Below are 22,024 nucleotides of genomic sequence, written 5' to 3' on the forward strand. Positions count from 1 at the left end.
CCTGAGCCGTGGTCTAAAAAACGGCGGTAGAAGATTTTTTCTGGCTGATAGAAATCTGTAAGTCAATGCACATATTCTCTACACTCTGGCACATCCCATCGACAAGCGTGTTGAGCTTCGTAAGTTCAAATTTATGTTGGTGGAAGGAATGGAGTTCAGCATTACCCTGAACAATGTGGATCCTGCTCAACCAGTTGCATTTGAACGCTTTGACACATCCAAGATATCATCTGATCCAGTATCACTGAAGGGACCGAAATTGTGTTGGGTGCAGCGGACAAGGTGGGGGGCGCAAAAGAACAGTTTTTGTCTGCTCAGGTTGTTGTGACAGACCATTTCTGCATCCAAGGGACTGTTTTTATAATTATCACACTCACAGAAATGCTCAGTGAGAATATTCTTCCTTTGTAAATAGTGTACTGTGTTGTGATTATAATGTAATTGAATACTCCAAGAACGTCGATTCCTGGAACAGGACTTCCGGAGCAGGTTAACCCTTAGCCTCCACATCGTGCCATCAGCGTTGTATACCCTAGTGACTGCTTAACAACCAAAATCATTCTATTATAATTATAAGTCATAGTGAACTGCCCTTTGAGATGCGCATTAAATATCAAAAGCTACTTCCTTCAGTGTCCTTTCTCAGCCTTTTGCTGGAAAATTTACGGTGCGAATACTCAGTCTCGTGTTGTAAATCAAAGTGATGGCATCTCCCAGTGACATCTCTATTTTTTGTCACGATGACGACTCAGGAGAGGAGTTTTCTGATGATGTTGGTGATGCTTCCACTATAAGTTACACTGTAGGAGGATCTGAGGAAACAAGTAGTAGTAGGTCTTCGTCTCCTGTTCCTTTGGTTGGTGATAATGAGCCTAGTTCTAGTACTACGACAGCGAAGTCGAGACCGACGCCTGGGCCTGCACGTCAACAAGCCAGTAGATCTAGGCCTACAACTAACCATGCTGGTCATTGTTTGCGACTCTTCAGGACGCCTCAACTGGTGCTGTCAGCACTGTTGTCGAGAGTTGACGTGGTTTTCCAGCTGAGCTGAAGCGCTCAAACCTAAATTTGAGAAAAGGAGATGACCCTGTATTTTACAGGTCTAACAACATGGTCGCCCTCTCCTGGCACGACACGAAACGCGCGAACCTTCTGAGCACGATCCATACCAACAATACAGTGCACAAGCGCTTTCGTGCGAAAGATGCCCCAGGTGGATACAGGTCTGTCGACAAACCGGTCATAGCGGAGACGTACAACTCGTTCATGGGTGGTGTGGACCATTTTGACCAGTTGATGAAGAACTACGCTTATCCACACCGCAACCATAAATGGTACCATGCCCTGTACCACTACCTGAAAGACCTTTCTTGGCCAACGGCTGCATCATCATGGTGTGAGATGGCCATTCGATATCGCTAAGGATTTCTGTAAATCTGTGGTAGATGCCCTCATTCGGCCTCACATGATTCAGTAACAGAACGACAGACACCAAACGAACAACGTTGTCGATCGCCTAAATGCTGCAGCCTTCGGGCATTTCCCGGTGTGCAAAGTCTGCACTTCCGTCAAGAAACGTGCTCAGTATCTGCATTATTGTCCAACGTGCAATGTAATCAGGGTGTCCAGCAAAGTCGTAAAGCCGTAAAAGAGTCGTAAATTCGACGCCCTGGTCGTAAATTTGCCATGGCGGTAATAAACGGCCGGCGGTCCCGTCGTAAATTTCGGCAAGACTTTTCAGTGAAAGGAATCACTCTCCAGTGAACGGAGTCATTTCCGCGGGACTCGGCGATAACCAAGTCCATCTTTTGTAGTCTGCGCATGTCTCTGCGCATTGTTTCAGATGGCGCTGCAGTCTTTATTTTGAAGCTCTCTTTCGTTTTTCCAGAAGAAGAATAGGAATAGCACATTAGCACAGCCTTTTTGTTTCACTTTTTAATCAGGTGGCGAGCGAGCACGCGATCATCTGCTTATCCTCCATTGTGAAGACTGGACATTATTATTTTCGTTCCAACCAGCCAGGACAACTTTGATGGCCTTTCCACATTCATCTGAACATAGGATCTACATCTAGTTCAAGTTTAAGACTGAATCGAATGGATTCCTTTTTGTTTAAAAGGTTTTGCAGTCAAAATTCACTATGGGAATGTGCGCTAGATCTAGACGTCTAGACCTATTTCAACCGCGAGTGGCTGAGACTGAGTGAAAGACGATCGTTTTACCGAGTGGCTGGGACAAGAACCGAACAACCTTGGTCAGTATTACATTTTTCCTCTTCGGTTATAGAATCTAGTACATCTCTGATATCTAGATCTAGATCTAGAGATCCAGTACAAGTTAAAGACTGAATCAAAAGGATTCCTTATTTTTGTTTATACGGTTTTGCAGTCAAAATTCACTATGGGAGTGCTATTTCAACCGCGAGTGGCTGAAAGACGATCGTTTTACCGAGTGGCTGGGCCAAGTTCCGAACAACCCTGGTCTGTTTTTCTGCAGAGTTTGCAAACAGCAGGGTTTGATAGGCACAAATGGCATGAAAGCATTATTGTCACATACGAAAGCAGCGGTCTGTAATAAAAAAATATTATATGTTATTGATGGCGCAAATGAAGCTTTCGAGCCGGTGCGGGACTTGATTTGCTGGGTAGTTAATTTCTTTTCTAGGTAGTAAATTTTTTCAGGCAAAACTGCTGGACACCCTGAATGTTGCACTTTGTATTGACAACTGCTTCAGAATATATCACATGGCAAAAGACATCAAGGAAGCAAGGCAACAGCTGACTCAGTGAACAGTTATGTGTGTGAATTCATGTATGCTGATGGATTATTTTGCGCCAGTGAGTGAGTTGGGCTAATTCTAGTAAATGTCACACTATATTTTATACATGTGTATGCCAACGGAACAACTGCACTTCAAAACAGCTAACATGGTAATATAGTTTTCAGTATTGTGTCCTTCTAACCTGTGTTATATTTTCTTACATCTTGATCGTTGTTTCATGCAGATCACTTTCACACAAGATATCCGTTTCATAGAAATTGATTATTTTTGCGTTTATCCCCATCGCAACATTTTATTCAAAGTTTTCTTTTTTCGTGTGTATTTCTTGTGTTTTCTACATATTTCTTCTATTTTCATGCGCTCAAAACAGTTTCATATTTTGTGTGAGACCTGGTAATACAAAATTTGAATTGTACTAAACAACCTGTGTGCTGAGAAAATTTCTTCAGAGCTAGACTTTCAGTACCTTTAGATTCTATTTTCCTTCCGACTCACTCAATATGCCTAAATACTTCAATGCGTATGGTTCATATCACTCCCAAATGGTCAAATTAATTTTGAGGCAAGTTTTAAATGATATCCGATTCAATTTGTATATTATTCTACTGCCAAAGAAGCAAATTTTGGCTTTGTTGTGTTATACTTGATCATGACATAATCAAAATGGCCGCATTTTCCGCATATTTTTGTGTGTGCGTTTTCTGAATGCTCTGTCTATTCTTATGCACCCTGCAAAATTTCATGATGATACATGTATTGGTTTTGGGGAAATTTGAATTGTACTGAACCACCCTATGCTGTGAAAATAGCCTCCGATTTAGACTGTTTCAGTACCTTTCTGTATTTCCTTCCGACTCCTTCAGAATGTGAAATACTTCAATTCGTATGGTTCATATCACTCAGAAATAGTGAAATCAACTTTGAAGGGTGTTTTAGAGGGTATCTGTTTTGATTTTTATATTATTCTACTTCCAAAGAAGCAAATTTTAGCTTTTTTTGTGTTATAATGGCTCATTACATAATTGCAATGGCTGTCTTTTCCCACATATTTTTTTTGGGCGTTCAACTTTATATCCGTCGCAAATTATTAGACTTGAAAATATTTGATGGCTTTTAGTGACTTTGGTGGCCTAATGGTTATGCTCTACGACTCTCAACTAACATCAGGTGGCCCAGACCTCTTTTAATAGCAAATATCGTGACTTCCATTCAAGATAGATGGGTATTTTTTTCATCAAAAGCAAGACAAATGAATAAGCTTTAAGATCATACCAACATCTCCATATGCCTAAAAATTGACAAGCGCCTGATTCCATCACGTTATCACACATGCACACACATCACACACACACACACACACCGCGTCATCACACACAACTGTACACACACATATATTTGTAGTAAAAACATCTTACACTTGAGTTTTGATTTTAGTGTAGGAAGTACACAAAGCTGTGCCATACCTTCACTGCATCATTATTAGCACCTTACACTTTTGCGTTAATACAAAGCAGAGGTCTACTTCACCAATTCCCTGATATCAAAAAGACTTCCACTTGATATCAACCCATTTCTCCCGATCAAATATGCAAAATCCAATAACTGTTCAGATGAAAGATCTGGAGATGTGTCATGATTTGTTGCCATTCAAAACCTTCACCCCATGGCGGCAAGCAGTGGTTAATGAGCAGACACTTGGAGAATTTCAATGGGCACTGAGCGGTCGTAGTAGAACAGGCAGTGTTTGGGAGATTCCACCACGGAGTACTTCAATCCTTCAGAGCCTGAAAGAGAAATGGAAAAGTAATCATGAGGCAAACGCAATAAATTCAGGTAATCAAAAGTAAATCTTTGAATCTCTCTCTCCCTCTCTATCTCTCCTCACACTCACTCACTCACTCACTCCCACACACACACACACACACACACACACACACACACACACACACACACACACAGAGTGCCATCTTGAAAAGTATTAATATAGGGTGTTTGCCAAACCGACTTCACAATTTTCCATGGGGAACCATTCATTTTCCAGGGGCACATAACAAGTAGAATATTATATGATTTCAAACCAACACAAGTCAGATTATAAATCCTGACTAGATTGACTAGATCAACACTGTGTTTGTTTTAGTAAGGTTTTACGATGCATGGAACTGCATAAAGTCATATGAACGCCAAGGGGGCGGATGCCAACAGAGAAATCCAAATGGGGAATCAGGCTTACTCTGCTCACCTCTCTAGCCTAAACAGCACAAAGTCTGCTTCGACTATCAAGGCACCCCAAAAATAGCAGTACACAAGAGAGTGACAAACATACAAAAGAAGTAGAGAAAAAAATGGCAATAGTAAGGATGAGGAAAGAAAAAGCAGCAGTTCCCCCTGATATGATAGTTTAAACCTCGTTGTGAAACAAATGGAGAGATAGTGAAACATGGAATTCTTGCAATGAGACCCCTTTTCTGAATTCATAGTTTTAACAGTCAGTTCTTACCACACTTGAATCAAAATAATATATAAGACTTTCATCTGTGAAAAGAAGCAAATGTAATGCCAACAGTTTAGTGATGCTCAAACAGCACAACATGTGTCCCCTTAAACTACATCTAAACTCAGACCAGACTTCAATAAATTGACAAGCTTCAGTTATCTATGCATTGAGCATAGATTTACCGTAGATATAGACTTTTAAAAAGTATTTTTAGTAAGAGTTTTACTGCACTTGCAACACAATAAGGTCATATAAGTGCCGAAGATTAGAAGTGTTACAAGAGAGTAACGAACACAAAAAAGAAAGAGGGGAGATAAAGACGATAGATGTTTGATAGGAAAGAAGAAGCAAACCACACCAGAGCACCCGTCAACCACAGATAATAGTCTTTGAGTGTCGACAAGATAGTACATGTGTAAAGATAAAGAGTAAAAAAAACCCAGTTGTTTCAAAACAGCATTCCTCTACCGAAGTTCCAACTTGTGAAACAACAGTCTTCCTTCCATAACCCCCCCCCATCCAAAAGAAAAAACAAAAGCGACAAAAACTGAAAAGTAACATACCCATTGCAACTAGAAATTCATCCCTGGTGTCTTCGTTTCTAATCGTGGATGCTATGAAGGCCTTGGGTTTTCTATTGCTGTCTGGTCCTGTGTCGAGCAAACTTTTCAAAACAAAGACGAGTGCCGGGATAATACTGGTATCATAGACAACATCTGAAAGTATGAAAAGCGAATTTAAATATGAGTAAAGAGAACCACATCGACAAAATAATGGCTGCAAAGTGCAAAGCAAGACAGATGGACAGAAACAACAGAGGGAAAGAAAAGAAGCAGGACCTACCAGTGGCTGCCTCAAACCACCCGCTGAAAAGCAAAAAATAATAGATCTAGAGTTATTTGTCAAAAGTGTCATGAAATTACTTGAATATTTCAAGATTTCAGGCACAAAGACTTCAAAGAGGAATGACATATATATATATTCTTTACTAACACTTGGAATACCTGGAGGTGTCATCTCTGACTCAGAGGTTGACATATTATAATGACCCTCCAGCCCTCATGGCCGCCAGCTGCCGCTCCACATTCTACCATATCCAGGCCAGTCCACGTCTTAATGATGTTCATCAATGTTACTGTTACTCTTTGTCTACCCCAGGCTCTCCTGCCCCACATCCTTCCTTCAAGCACCTTTCACAATCGTCTTGTGGCGTTTTATGTGACCAAAGTATTGTATTTTTCTGCTTTTTATTTTGTTAAGCAGGGTTCGTCTTGTGTGTAGAACCTGACACACCTGACTGTTAGTCTTTTTTGCTTTCCAGCTAATTCTGGCCATGCTGCTGTAGCTCCACATCTATGCAGCTATTTTGTTTTGTTCTTTCTTTGTTAAAGTCCAGGTCTCAAGGTCATTTTTTTCTTAAAATAAGTTAAAGGTAGAGATAATTGCGGGGATGTAAATAGTTCGTGCATTTGGCTGAATCTTGCTTTTGCATTTGCTGTTCTTGTATTTTTCCTTTTTCACTTCTGCCATTGTCTGTGATTGTTGCCCCTAGATATTTGTTCCATTCTCTCCCCATCTATAGAAATGTCACAAGTACAAGAATGGACAGAGATATTTCAGAGAAAGATGAGCTTTTAGATAATTTTTTTAAGGTTTCTAAATTATCAGTAGATATAAGCTCTTTAGCCAATGCGTTCCAAACAGATGGGCCATAGCAGAATGTGAAAGTTCATTCCCTGCATTAAAGAATGTCTTAATGAACAAAATTTTTCTCACCTGCCGCTAGAATGATGTCAGCTTTGAGTTTATCCAGAAGCTTCGTCTTAACGCACTCCCAGTCGAGATGACAAATGTTGACCCGCTTATCCTTATTTAGGGAAGCCAGCCTGTGTGTAGCGTCCATGTCCCAGTGGCTGGGGTTCACATCCAGCTCCACCGTGTCGGAGCAGATTTCGTCCTCACTCCCACAACTCTCCCTCAGCACGATGCGGTCCCGCGACACGACCGAATGGTCGGACCCGCACGCTATCTCCGCTCCCCCACCGCCACCGTGGTCGGAGGACAGGCTGAGCTGTCGGCGGATCTTCTTCAGGTTTTTCCGGTCTCTGTCGGAGGAGGCTTCTCCGTCTGTGCTGAGGGTGGGCTGGCTGAGGTTGCGCTCGATGTTCCTGGACAGAAGGTACAGAACCTGGCTGTGGCAGTCGGTGAACGTGAAGCTCTGTGGCTGGCACAGTCTGCAGGTGACGATCCCCGTCAGACCCAGGCCACTACCCAGTTCCACCACGGATCTGACACAAAACAGTTTTGTTTAGTTTCAATAAGATTTTTACGGCACTTGCTACACAAATAGGCAACGTAGGTGCTGAAGATTAGAGAGTTTTACAAGATAGTAACAAACAACGATTAGGATTAGTTTAGTTTTATTAAAAGTTTTATAGCACTTGCACAACAGTTAGGTCACATAAGTGCCGAAGATTACAGGAGTTACTAGATAGTAACATACACATTAAAGAAGGACGAGAGATAGGGAAGACATAAAAAGGAACAAACCACACCAGAGCACCTGCCAACCATCAACAAAGAAAAGGAGCAGGGACAGGGACCACAGATGTTTGATAAGAAAGAAAAACCAAACCAAATTAGAGTGACTGTCTACTACCTATGACACAGAACAAATCCCCAGAAATTTCCGTTAAAAAATTCACTCGATGTCATGCAATACAACATGTGTTGCCTCTGTGTTACTTTTGAGAAAAACAGATCATGCCGTTTCACCGACTGTCATTTACAAAATAATCCCCTTTAACAAAAAGAGTCTAAACAGCAGGACAGAATAAAAAAAACAAGCAAGAACCACAGCGGACATAAACTGAATGACTGCATTGAAACACTCATGAATAGCATGAAAGGAAAAGCCAGTGAATACACTTATATTACCCAAGCCAACATGTAACTGATCTAAACTAGCAGCAGCACAGGGCACCTTTTTAACCGAAAGTATTACGACAGAAGACTTATGTGCATTTAACTCATACAGTTGGTCCAGGATAACTCAAACATGTCATGGATTGACAAATATGTTCAACACATCCATAATGCCGGTAAACAGGTATTACAGTATATTAAAGAGGTATTAGCCGGGGAATGGCAAATTATACAAGCCGTTCGTGATTTCGAGTTTATCGTGTTCATTTTATCAGTGTCCGAAGGTAATTCTTTAACTTTAAAGGAAGGAGAATAAGCCGCAATGGAGAATGTGCCGAAGAACTAAGAAATTGTAAAACAAATTTTTTATTTTTTTTAAAGGAAAAAATATCCAGCCATGCCAATAACTGTAAGCCCTACCTGTTTGAGAAAACTTGAGGGTTCTCAATAACCCATTCTGCCAGATGTTGCGCTGCCTGAAAACAAGGAGAAAAAAAGGCTTGTTTTGATAAACATTTTAAGGTACTTGCAACACAAATGGGTCATTAAAGGGCCATATATTAGAGCTGTTACTATACGAGAAGATATATTATTTCCTTGGGGTGTCAAGAAAAACTTGTAAAGAAAACAAAAATAAAGGACCAGAAAGAGCACATTTTTATGGAAAAACCATAAATAATATGTTATACTGCAACAAAAGAACAAATGTTGAAGACCTTTTTTAACATGGTACAGTAGTCTCTGCCTAAGATCCTGGTGCTCGGAAGCAAAGACAATGCGGGATCTTAGGTGAACGGTAATCTTAGCCGACACACCAAGTGAAGAATCTACGGTGACCTATGTTCCGGCCCACAACTGGTAAAACAGTCACCCTTCACTCTAAATTGAACTGGCGTAACCCCTTGGTCAAACAGTGGTCAACCTTGATGACCAATCACATTCGCACGAGGCATGCCATTCACTTATTATCCTATCATGAGTCTCAAAATCTACGTTGAACCCGTTGCCCCTCCCCTTTATCAGTCCAAAATTTATAGCTTTCCATCTCAGACCGAAATCCCCCGCCTTTGTCGTTATGCACCATTACGTAGTGACAACACAAATTAAAATTCAATCTGTCTCGCAAATTCGGGAGTAGAGACAACTGCTGCAATGATCACACAGTTAGATGTGATCCCGCCTGGAGTGAACCCAGCGAGTGATGTAAGTTTAGGTGGAGAGCTCATATATGCGAGAGCGATGTTTGGGGAAAACAGACGCATCGGTCAGATCACACCGTCTGGGGCAAACATTGTACTGTTTCATCGAGTTTTACTACGCTTATGTGATCGTATTCACGAAAGTGGCTAATCTTTGACGCAACAAGCAGTTCAATGACCTCAACTTTTCACTCTTGATTGATCGGTAGTGCTCGCCCGGGTTTATGGTTGTGTAAATTATGATCTAAAACGCGCGATCTTTGCTGAATGTAGACCTTCAGAGTGAATCAGAGCGGGATCTCAGGGGGTTTGTGTAGTAAAAATTCTGGTTCTTAAAACAGCGAGATCTTAAGCGAACTGGGATCGTAAGAGGTGGGATTATAGGCGGAGACTACTGTATTAGACCCAAGGGCACATGCTCAAAGGCTACAGGACCAACAACAACAACACAACACAGATGGTAATGAAAAAAAAAATTTGGTTTGTAGTAAGAGCATTAAGACATTTACAATACAAATAGGTCATATAAGTGCCGAAGATTCGAGGTGCTACTAGAGAAGTAACAAACACAATAATGAAGGAGAGATAAGGAAGACAGATGTCAGGAAACAAGGAGCAAATTACTCCAGAGCACCCATCAATCATCCACAAAAGAGTTTTGGACAGCACTGACCTGCCATGTGCTCAGTCCGGTTGTCCCTTGGGATACTAAATGCACCGATTCCTGAAGAGACACAGACTCTCCACTGGGCTGGGGAGAGCAACAATCACAACATTTTTTTAGTTAGAGCGTGAGTGAAGGGAAGCACATTGAGATAATAAAGGTCAAATCGTGCAGAGAAGCAGCAAGGCAAACAGCCAGAAGCAACAGACTGAATGGAAAGAAGTAGGGCCTACCAGTGGCACCCTACAACCACCCACACAATCACAAAACAAAGATAAGATAAATAACATATGGACACGCACTCGTCAACACATTTTCTCTCTCTCTCTCTCTCTCTCTCTCTCTCCCTCTGTGATAGCCATTCGCATCCTTGAATACCTTACCAGTAACGTTGACAACTAAGATAAAGCAAAAGAGTATATCGAAAAATAATTTAGAACGCATTATAGGGGCTCATATTAGTCATATTGGTTTCTGATGTTATAAGCATTATTATGATCTGACATTTTGTTATTTATAAATCTACAAAAAGAGGTGACCCCTTAACTCCTTAAAATTCCATTTTTATAGCGACAGTGAATATAAAAGTACTGGAGAATTAACAGAATGTGATCATCAATGCATGAATTAACTGAATCTAATCTCTTTTTAACATTGAGTAGTAGATGATAATGATTTCAACAAAATCCTGGAACCTATGACCTCTTCCCTCTTGAAATATGCATATAATCAACTTTTAGTTTAGTTTGTGCAAGAGTTTGACTTGCAACACAAGAAGGTCACATAAGTGTCAAAGATTAGAGGTGTTACAAGAGAGTAACATTCATAGATCAGGACGATAGATGTTTGATAAGAAAGAAAGAGCAAAACCACACCAGAGCACCTGCAAACCACTCACACTCACACACAATCAACAAACATCTCAAACCTGATGATACAAGAAGACAAAAGCAGTAAGACTAAAGATACAACTTACCATTTTGTAAGTCTTATAACACAGTGTTTCATCTTCATCCTCTTGTCGTGACAAGATGTCTGTGTACGCTTCATACATTTCATCACAGATGTCTGCATCTTCTGATTCCAGCTAGACAAACAGATGAAATAGAAGAAATTCAAAGAAAAGTAAAAATGAGAATGTGAGATTAAGTGTAACACAATCGTTCAATAAATCAAAGGAGCCAGGACACATACATGGACAAAGGGGACAAAATAGCAGAAAAGAATTTAAAAGGAGAAGTCTCAAGCACGGAGGGGGTGTTACATGGGACTCACGAAAGCCAGATATTCACACACACACACACACACAGAGAGAGAGAGAGGGAGAGGGAGAGGGAGAGAGGGAGAGGGAGAGGGAGAGGGAGAGGGAGAGAGAGAGAGAGAGAGAGAGGGAGAGAGAGAGAGGGAGAGAGGGAGAGAGAGAGAGAGGGAGAGAGAGAGAGAGAGGGAGAGAGAGAGAGAGAGAGAGAGGGAGGGAGGGAGGGAGGGAGGGAGGGAGGGAGGGAGGGGAGGGAGGAGGGAGGGAGAGAGAGAGAGAGAGAGAGAGAGAGAGAGAGAGAGAGAGAGAGAGAGAGAGAGAGAGAGGGTCGGGGATGAAAGAAGAGAGAAATTACAAGAAAAATACAGCAAAAAGAAAAGATAAAAACAAACATGAAGGGCTACTTGAAATCAGTAATTGGAATATTCACAACTTATGGCAAGACTCTGAATTTAGATCATTCAATGAAAATAAAATAAACAATACAAACTATATCGACTACTCAGTGTAAGATTTTGTTATACTTATACATGCACTCTCTCGTTCTCACTCTTTCTCTCTCCCCCCCTCCTCCTCTCTCTTTCTCTCTCTCTGCCCGAAGACAAAATTCATCGCTTTCAACTCAGCGCTGGAACGTTTGTTTACACTCGTATCAAGAGCCGTCATGCGCAAAGAAGACGAGGTAGATCTAGTGCCCAAGTCTCGTTCAGACGCGAGATAAGGCAATTCAAACATCTTGGTAGTAGTTAGACAATCTTTAATAACATCACGACGCTGCATTTCTGATGATAGCCACCCTAAATCGAGCCAGTAGTCAGGCGCTTGAAGTGAAATATGATTGAATTCAAAACTGCAAATACAAATTACAATAATTACAACAGAACTAAACAACAGTTGTGTTTGATGCAAAACACCGGAGTCAGATCCCAAAAAGATTACCTTGTGAATTAACAATTTCATGAAATAGCGCATATATGACAGAGCAGGGGGACAACTCTGACAGACTGGATTTTTCACTGTTGCCAAAAGGAGATGTCTTTGAAGTTCCGGACTTGATGCTAATAAGGCTGCTTCTTCATCCTGAAAGTCATATTCAAACAAAAAGTAGTTAACGACAGAATAATTGGATAAGAGGACAAAAACATGAAAAGGAAAATTCAGAAGTCATTACATTGCAAAAAGGGCAAAACAAAATAATGTATGAAATCATTATATAAAACTCACTTGAGTCAGAGCTATTTTTCACCCAACAACCATTGCAGCCTGACACTTTTGGAGTAAAAAATGCAACATGAAAAAGAAAGAAATGCTCTCAAAGAAAAAGAAAACTTCATCTAATTTGTCCAAATAGTTTTTAATTCATCTATATTTTGAAATGGCAATGTCTGGGGGTTATGCAATTTTTTGCGTGCCAAATTTATAATAAAAATAAAACTGACATGGTGTTCTGTTTGTAAGACCTGATGTAATGAAATTGTTTATAGAGATCATAAGAGTTCTTAGCGAGAAAGGGGTTATCAAATAAAAGTAGTCTTATAGAAGAACAAGAAGAGAGACATAGCGTGTTCACATGCAGCACTTGTCAGTTTTGCTATTTTGAAAAAGTTGAACGCATGACGCGAAGGTTAAAAATCTATGATTTGAATAGTGCGCAAGCTCTGTTTACACATTGTCTGAATGATTCAAAGCAAATTTTGGGCGTAGGAAGCATAGATTTCAACCTACAGTGTGAGAAAACAATAGGCCTACACTTTGCCCAAATGTTACTCTGGTTTATAATTTCCCTCATCACCACTTGCATGGGGAGTCTCACAAGTCACAATTTCTCATTTTCGCTGCGATTCTTACCCTTTAATGTGGTTTATAATTCGCTGTGATCACCAGACAAGCCAGAATCATGTAAAATAAGTGAACAAGCTCAGTGTAGCCTAGTGAGTGTAGGAGAATAAGGGAGCACAGGGGTATATAAACAGACGGCGAAGGTTAAACCGGCCTTCCAAGCCACGACTAAAACCTAGTCTGAGCAGGGATCGACGCTACTTGTGGGTCAACACAGTGGATGGAGCTCCGGACCTGTACGACCCACACTCACCGTTCCCCGTTCGAAACAGTGAGTATTGAAACCAACGTAGATAGACTAACGAGTAGAATCTAGGATTAGATAGCACTTATCATCTCATTACAAGCTATTTCGGCTTTTATTTGACGTGTGGCGTGGGGGCCAGGCGGGATATCGTGATTGTTAAGACCTTAGGCTAAGCTAGACCAGGGTTGGGTTGATTTAAATCAGTTGATCTTTTTTATTTAAATCAACTTGATTTTTAAAAATAAAAATCAGTGATTTAAATCACTTTTTTTAAAAATTATTTTTATTCGGTTTTTACACATTTCAACATTCAGAATTCCTTTCCTTGGTTTCATAAAACAGATATACGGTTTAGTAGACTAATATAATCATGCTTAAAAGTCTGATTTCCCCCCTTTCACTGTAAAATAATACAGTATTCAATTTACTTTTTTTTTCCATAATTGAAATCAGAGCTGGGTTGATTTAAATCAGTTGATTTTTAAAATGTTTTAATCAATTTGATTTTAAAAATAAAAATCAGTGATTTAAATCACTTTTCAAAAAAATGTATTCAGTTTTTACATATTTAAACTTTCAGAATTCCTTTCCTTGGTTTTATTTTAAACGGATATAAGGTTTAGTAGACTAATATAATCATGCTTTAAAGTCTGCTTTCCCCCCTGTCACTGTAAAATAATACAATTCTCAATTTACTTTTTTTTTCATAATTGAAAACCAGGGTTGGGTTGATTTAAATCGGGTCGATTTAAATCAGTTGATTTAAAATTTTTTTAATCAACTTGATTTTAAAAATAAAACTCAGTGATTTAAATCACTTTTAAAAAATGTTTTCTGTTTTTACAGCTTAAAACATTCAGAATTCCTTTCCTTGGTTTTATAAAACAGATATAAGGTTTAGTAGACTAAAATTGCTTAAAAGTCTGCTTTCTCCCCCTGTCACTGTAAGTAGTAAAATAATACACGATGGCGAGCCTGACAATCTAAAAATCTGACGACGTTTGTATTTTCTTTTATTTTTTTTCCCCACAAGTGACAGCACAGTGACGAATCCGAGTATTGATAAATTTTATTTGCGCGCCTACACAGTATTCATACTGCACAACCAGCATGTCACAACATAATGCTGCGTATCAGTCTATCGCAGGCAAGTTTCTGGGTGGTAACAAAAGCGAAAGTATATCTTGAGTTTTCAGATCGAGCCATGGTGTCACATACACTTCCGCCTGCCGTCATAGCCACTTCGCGTAAACGTACTCTCTGACGGGGGAAAGCTGAACGAATATTAAAATCGCGACCGCCAAAAATGAAGTTAAAGACCTTATCAGATTTCGTTTCGAATCTTCAAGGTCCGCGATACCGATACTACTCAAATATCGTTGTACTACTTTGACAAAAGACAGGACTTGATAATCGCTGGGTACTGCTACTACCAATTACGACCTTTATGACCAGGGCGCCAAATTTACGGCTTTTTTACGACCTTGCTCGACACCCTGTTATATCATACACATGAAAGTTCACTGACCGGTCACCATTGCGGGCCCGACAAGAGAGAATGAGTGCTTTTTTGGTGCTCTTCCCCAAAAGTGACAGCACAGTGACAAATATTTTGATTTATTTGTATGACCACACAGCGTTTATAAAATAACGCACAACTTGCATGTCACAAAAATATTGCGTTATAATCAGACAATCACCAGCAAATTCTGGGAGTAAGAAAAAAAAAATAGATGTTGATTTTCCCGATCGAGCCTCGGTTCTACATGTACACTTTCACCTGACGTCATAGCTGCTTTTCAGCGCGAAACGTACTATCAGACAGGGGAAAGCTAAATAAATATCACAAACGCGACCAGTAAAAATGATCCTACTGACTTCATCAGATTTGGTTTTTCAAATGTTCGAGAACTTTATTTAGGCCAATTTACAGATACAGTCCGTGCCAGCATTAAGCACGCCGGCCTTAAGCACGTTTCGGACTCAAGCATGCTAAACGGCTCTTACCCAATTTTTGCTATATAAATTACACGCCTATAAGCACGGTAACTTCGGCTTCAAGCACGCTTCATTTACAAGACAGTCAATATTTTCATGATGACCCATCGAAGTTCGAACACAGTTTACACCGCAACAGTGGAGTGTGTCAAGAGAAACACAAAGAACGCAAGTGATGGACACAAACACTCACACGGGCGGAGAGGAAGGCAGAGAGAAGCACACAGCCGTGCACACGGACATAGGATCTAGCCTAGGCCTAGGGCAAAGCTACATACGACCAAAAAATAAATAAATACAAAGAGAGTTGGCACTGTTGGGGAGACGAGAAAGGGAGGCTGGCTGCGATTTCACCTTTGACCCTCGCTATCCATTAATCCTGATTGTGTATCACGCGCGAGGTGGGATGAAGGCGGTGGTAAATGTATGAATGGCACAGTGGGCAGTGGTACGCACAGGCAGTGTGTTACAGTAGGCCTAGTGTGCTGTATCGTGACTGGCCGTCTAAATTAAGTTTTCATTTCCCATTCGACCACAAAACAAAAACAAACAAGCGAACAAAAACTACCATGGCGGGTGTATAAATAACAGTGTACACTTTTGCGGGACCGCTATAGGCCTACTTACAAACAAAGGGTAATAGCACAGGGAATTTTCTACATGAAAATCTCTGGATTATGTCTACTTCGCACTCAAGCACGCTTCGGCTTTAAGCATGCTTAAGCTTTCTCCCGATGACTGTGCTTAAAGCCGGCATGGACTGTATCATTAAATTCTCTGGGCAATTTACAGACGAGCCATTGCCAAAACGTGGGGAAAAACACACACATCTCACATTAGTGTGCATAAAATGTGATGTGATTGGTGTTTATTCCTCCAAAATTTATACACATGTCAAATATAGGATGTTGAACCTGCATTAGCAGTTTCAGACCCTGTCAGCATTACATTCTTGAGTGTGTAAATTTTGTGCCAAAAATGTTCGTTTTTTTTGTGATTCCTGGACTGTCATTTTGAGCAAACCAATGCAAACATCCAAGAATGTCCAAAATTTAGTATTTTTGTGTGTGTTTTTTTTTTACGTGTGCTTTGATCCTATGCTATTTGTCATCGAGAAAGGTCCACTTGCTCAAGAAATCGGTTTATTTGTTTGCAAATAAATGAATAATTCGGATCACTTGTGCATTCGTCGTGTCGTCATGGACTAAAAACACCATTATTTTTCAGTAGAAATCACCATAGCTGGTTACATCTTTTTGCTTTTTGTCGTTTACTCAATACTTCAAAAGCTGCGATGCACGAAAGGAACATCGTTTCCTAGATCTACGATTTCAGTCGGCTGTTTAACATTCGCCGTGATTGTCGTCACTTTGCGACGTACCGGAAGTCTGAATTTTAGCCCACTTTTGTTTTGAACGGATCATCAACAGTGCCCGGATCTAATAGTTTTTTGAGTGACTTCCCCTTACCTACTTCCCCAGGACAGCAGAAGCAACTGCGGAAAGAGAAAAATGAAAGTAGTCATTGCCGTCAGCGTTCGGTGACGCACAAGAATCTTACATTGAATGTGACGCACAGGATTGTTTTACGTGTTTTTAGGCTACCCTGTTGAATATTATATTTTAGTGAAATTGCGGTGTTTACATTGGATTCCTGGAACAAGAGTGCGATGTGTGAACAAACTTCTAGAGACGGGTCCTTTCTGTGGTTATAGATTTAGCTTTTGTGCTTAGTGATGACGTTTGGGGTGTCGTCATGCAGTTGTACAAGACTGACTGACGCACTAGAAATTACATTGTCCTAAGAGCAAACATTTTTTATGTCATGTGTGCTCTCTTTACTCAAACAAATAAACAAACATGTCCTTATTTATCAGTCTGACTCAAAAGTACACATTTGTTCTTTGTTGGAATGATATGCCTGTTTCCAATACATTGTGTCATCATTCATCATTGTTATGTACAAGTAATATTTCCCATCATTGAATATCAATAAGTTCTCAACATATATTTCATTCATGCATGATTCATTCTGAAGCAAAATACACCTTTATTGATCTGTGTATCTCATACTGCACATTTGTTCTTTGTAGGCATGATTTTACCATTTCCCTGTATGTTTTGTCATCACTGTTATGTACGAGTACTGTTTGTCATAATTAGCAACATAATTGTGATTGTCCACTATCTTTGCCTGATATATGTTTCAAAGCAAAAGAAGGTTTTTAAAAATTATTCTTAAAGTGCGCATTTCTCTCTGGAGGCATGACTTTGCCTTTTCCTGTACATTGTGTCATCATTGACAAGTCATGTTTGTCATCACTGTTATGTACAAGTCAGCCCCATTGATTTTGTGCTTTTGCCTCATATTAGTTAAAAATTGTTTTACACATGTGTTTTTCTGGTACTGAGGCTTTGACTTGATAACTGTATTTGTACAGCCTTTCACTATTGTGATGTGTTGTCAATGATAATGTCCAATGTGTATCCTTTCTTGTACATAACAATGATGACATGTTCTGAGCACTGCGTCATTGTTGTTACAATGTTTGTCATTCATATTACTATTACGAATGGAGTTCATATAGTGTACAAAGTCTTTGTTTACTAAACAAATGGAATTTAAAGTCTATAATTTGCCTTGCTGCTTATCTGTTTTTGTCATCACTGTTACATACAAGAAATACAGTGGTTGCCAAACCAATAGACCCATATCTCCAAAACCCTATATCTCCTTGCTCTGATATTCTAGGAATATGAGCTCTAAATGTCAATCTGAGACTGACAGAAAAGGGAGTCAAATTGGTAAGAAAAAAATTTTGGAACCACTGAGTCTCAAGAGAGTCTCACGTTTTGGCAATTGCTCATTTAACTATTCGAATCGAGCCAAACTATGCAGGTCGTCATGTTGTTTTTGCCCGAAAATTTTCGCGCTACTCCTCTCTCTCTCCTCCCTTCTCTCTCTTTCATTCACACTGCCCACAGACAAAATTGCACGCTTTTAACACAAGAGCGCTGGAACGTTTGTTCATGGTGAACGCTACACTGGTCGGCCTAGGCTATCATGGTGAACGCACACCGGGTGAGAATAGAGGTGGCCAAGAAAATAATCTGAGTCCGCAGGTTGCCGTCATGCGGTCGTGTTGCTACCATGACTGATTAAGTCTGAAAGTGGGAATCCCTCAATGACGTCAAACAAGATGGCTATTACTATAAATATCGGCCAATGACGTTTAAAAGTTTGGTATTTTTTTTACTTTCCCTCCTGTCTCAAACTTAGCTACCAGTAGTCCATTTTCTACTAAATATTGATGCGTTGAACACGAATATATTAACTTCATTTCCGTCCCAAGTTAATAGTCTTTGAAATATCTGATTGTATTTTAAAATCGAGATAAACGTTCTTTGAGGGGGGGTGGGGGGGGTTCCAGGGGGGGGGGGGGGTTCCAGGGGGGCCTGCCACCCCTGAGTTTTAAAAGAAAATCTGGGGGGGCCCCCCTGTTTTAACCCATAATTTGTTATTTTATAGTCTAGTTAGATTTGAAATTTTCCTGAAAATAATTGATTTGCGACAGTTTTATAGTATAGATCTAGTGGCTTTATGTGTGATCTGCAGCAAATAGTACGGCAGTTAGACCCCCAAAGCAGTGCTTCTGTGTGCGGAAGTGAAAGTAAAAATTTACCCAAAAAAACAATAATTTAATAGCCTTAAATGAAAGCAGTGTAATGAATTAAAGTAAGAAATAGTTTGTCATTGTAATGATAGAATTGGCATTTGTTTACATCACCAAAAAAAACATGTTTAATTGTTATCCTTAGGCCTAACAGAACCCACAATTATTTTTAAGGAACCCAGTGTCTTGACCCTAGGCTTATTTTAATCTTAATTTTGATTGGTTCAAGAGTTAAATTTTCCATTAGCCTACAGAACCAATAAATAGTGCGGCAACAAAAGGCGAAAAGGTGACGCTATTTTATTTGCGGGAGTACTTCCGTAACGAGCGACCACTATGAGACAGAGCAGAATTGAGGGCTTGGGGTAGGGGTAGGGGTAGGGGTAAGGGTAGGGGTAGGGGTAGGGGTAGGGGTAGGTCTAGGCCTCTTCTTTTTTGTGTTTGATGGGGTGGTCGCTCTTTACGGAAGTCCTTCCTTATTTGCTCAAAAGATAGAAGGTTATAGTTTTAGTCAATTTAGTCACCACGCGCGCTCAGCGGAGTGAGAGAGGGAGGCGAGTTTTGTCGCCTGGAGCGCTCAGTGACAGGGGTCCTATGATGCCCGAAACGAAAAAAAACGGGTGAGAATAGTAGGCTGTCGTTATTCTCACCCAGAATAGTATCAATTTTATAATGATATAGATCTAGATCTAATATCCAGTTTATCCTCACCCCGGGTGAGAATAATCACTCAATTCACTCCGATCCCCTTCCTTGTTACTTGTTGTTGTACACAGTACTTGTGTAGCAATGCCAATCGGGCTTTCCCGCGAGGCGAAAATTTGGTCCCCGTTTACGGGCGATTTTGCGGACCCGGCCGAAGCGTAGGTGACTAACTTTGTCAACCTCGCTCTGCTCTATTTCCGAACCAGTCCGAATGAAACTCGGCAACCAATCAGAAAATAGGGCAAACTAATGATATGTGGACGTTGAAGTTCGTACACATAAAAATTAACCTATACTTTTGGTGTCGGGAACACTCGTATCGTGTACACCGAAAACTATAAGGAGTTTGAATTTCAACGCCGAGATGGTAATAGATCTATCCTCTATAGTGTGCTCAAATTTGAACGTTCTGTGTCAAGTAGTTCTTTAGACCCGATCATAAATGCACGACTACCCCCCTATCCAAAGCGGCTTCGCACGGAGACCGGCCATTTTCCCCTCACTCTCGTGGCAAATGTATGTGACCTACAAATCCCCGCATGACTATTCCGGGCCCGTTCATTGGTCACTTCAAATTGGGCAATGGCGGGCACGCGCATCCGGTTGTTTTTCTCTCTATTCCCCTGTAACATCGCAATGGGGGTATTCCGAGGCGAGGTTATCTCGTCTCGGGGTGTTCGCGTCTCAACGGGGAAAAAGAATTTTTAATTGTAATTTGTACGGCATGCTAGATTGAATTAACTTATCTTTTACGGTTGGCATGGTCTAAAGTCATCATAATATTATAAAAGCTTTGCAATTATTTAGTCACGCTACCGACATATATTCTTAAAGATCCCATGTTGCGATACGATGCTATAAATAAAATGGACTCATCCCGACACCCCTTTTTCGCAAAATTGTAATCCATGCAGCCTACACCACAATCTTAATTATAACAAAATAACTACGAAATTGGTAGTAAATCTGACTGCAGAAATGATTTCTACACTCAAAAACACATCGGGTAGCCAAGTTTCTCTCGAACACTCCGATTAGTTACCGAGATATCGTCGATTTTCTTACAGAAATCTGCTACTGCGTGGTCCACTTTTTAGGAGTATTTTTCTATATATGTGGGTCATCCATATTTTGCCGACCTTTACAAGCCCATAACTTTTTTAAATCTATGAACCGATTCTCAAAATTCAAGAAGTATAGATTCTAGTTCTTAGAATTGAAAATTCTTTCTTAGAGGTACCAAAAAAAAGGGTAAAAGTGAAAATTTAAATTTTCATTGGCATTGCCATTGCTAACTGGCCTTCGTTGCTAAAGAAAGTGGCTATTCTCACCCGCCCGGAAGTTCTCGCAAGATCAACTCCTCCCCTCTTCTCTCTCTCTCTGTCTCTTTCTGAATACTGTCTATCGGTGTGGACGATCAAATTGACCAAAACAAAGTTAAAAAATGATGTTAAAACACAAAAGTAAATTAATTTGGTGGTCTACAAAGATGCTACAGCTATTTAACTTTTCGAATCGAGCCGAACTACGCGGGTCGCCATTTTGTTTTGCCCGGAAATTCTCGCGCTACTCCTCTCTCTCTTTCTCTCTCTCTCTCCACTGCCCACAGAGCCACAGACAAAATTGTACGCTTTTGTAGGCTACAGTTGTAATGGAACGTTTGTTCACGGCACAGAATTCTACAATTTTTCTGTTATCACAGTGTAGAATTCTGTAGTTTAGGGTGAACGCAAAATTTGGTGAACGCGCACCGGGTGAGAATAGCCACAAGACTCGCCTGCCCTGCACTATTCATATTCTCACTCCGGGTGAGAATAGAGGTGGCGTTGCTTAAAGTTGTGAGGGAAGTCCTGGCTCTTGTAAAAGGCATGGGTTGGGCGTTCCCCTTTGTGACTTTATCAAATGATATGTCCCCTTGAATTTACTTACCTTCCACTTTAGCTTTCTAACTGGAACCATTTCAAAAAATTGTGAAGATATTTCCCTCAGAGAATCGATTTGAGCAAAACCTTCTACATCCCTGCTGTGGGCAGCCATCTTGGGTGAGACTTCGTGAATCTGTAAGTTCGCAATTGGAATAGGAAAATCTTTATAACGTATGAATTTGGCTGAGTAGAATAAAGCCAAATGTTTTGCACATGATCTATACATGAGCACCTTTTCCTAAAATTAATGTAGATCTAAACGTTTCATTGCAAAAACACTGTGGCCTATGGCCGTCGTGATCAACTAAAATT

General features: G+C 40.3%; 1 protein-coding gene across 1 annotated transcript; it reads right to left on the reverse strand.

Annotated features, from left to right (window-relative positions):
* Positions 1-4,195: 4,195 nt before the first annotated feature.
* LOC101860097 (protein-lysine N-methyltransferase EEF2KMT) lies at positions 4,196-21,865 on the reverse strand. The gene is made up of 8 exons (XM_013082575.2): positions 21,717-21,865; positions 12,265-12,405; positions 11,044-11,154; positions 10,077-10,154; positions 8,625-8,680; positions 7,056-7,567; positions 5,843-5,995; positions 4,196-4,566 (listed from the first exon to the last, which is right to left on the reverse strand). Exons 1-8 carry the CDS (start codon positions 21,822-21,824, stop codon positions 4,463-4,465), a joined length of 1,263 nt encoding a protein of 420 aa, XP_012938029.1. The 5' UTR covers positions 21,825-21,865; the 3' UTR covers positions 4,196-4,462.
* Between the last annotated feature and the right edge of the window lie 159 nt (positions 21,866-22,024).

Source organism: Aplysia californica, unplaced genomic scaffold (genome assembly GCF_000002075.1).
Source record: "Aplysia californica isolate F4 #8 unplaced genomic scaffold, AplCal3.0 scaffold00182, whole genome shotgun sequence".
Lineage (NCBI taxonomy): Eukaryota > Metazoa > Mollusca > Gastropoda > Aplysiida > Aplysiidae > Aplysia > Aplysia californica.

What these genes read in the sequence shown, in the direction of transcription:
- LOC101860097 (XM_013082575.2), bottom strand. Translation starts at nt 21,824, where the DNA reads ATGGCTGCCCACAGCAGGGATGTAGAAGGTTTTGCTCAAATCGATTCT. An exon ending in CCTCAAGTTTTCTCAAACAG is followed by an intron (nt 7,568 to 8,624) that starts GTAGGGCTTACA and finishes GTTTTGTGTCAG; the next exon opens with ATCCGTGGTGGAACTGGGTA. An exon ending in TGAATTTCTAGTTGCAATGG is followed by an intron (nt 4,567 to 5,842) that starts GTATGTTACTTT and finishes TTTCTCTTTCAG; the next exon opens with GCTCTGAAGGATTGAAGTAC.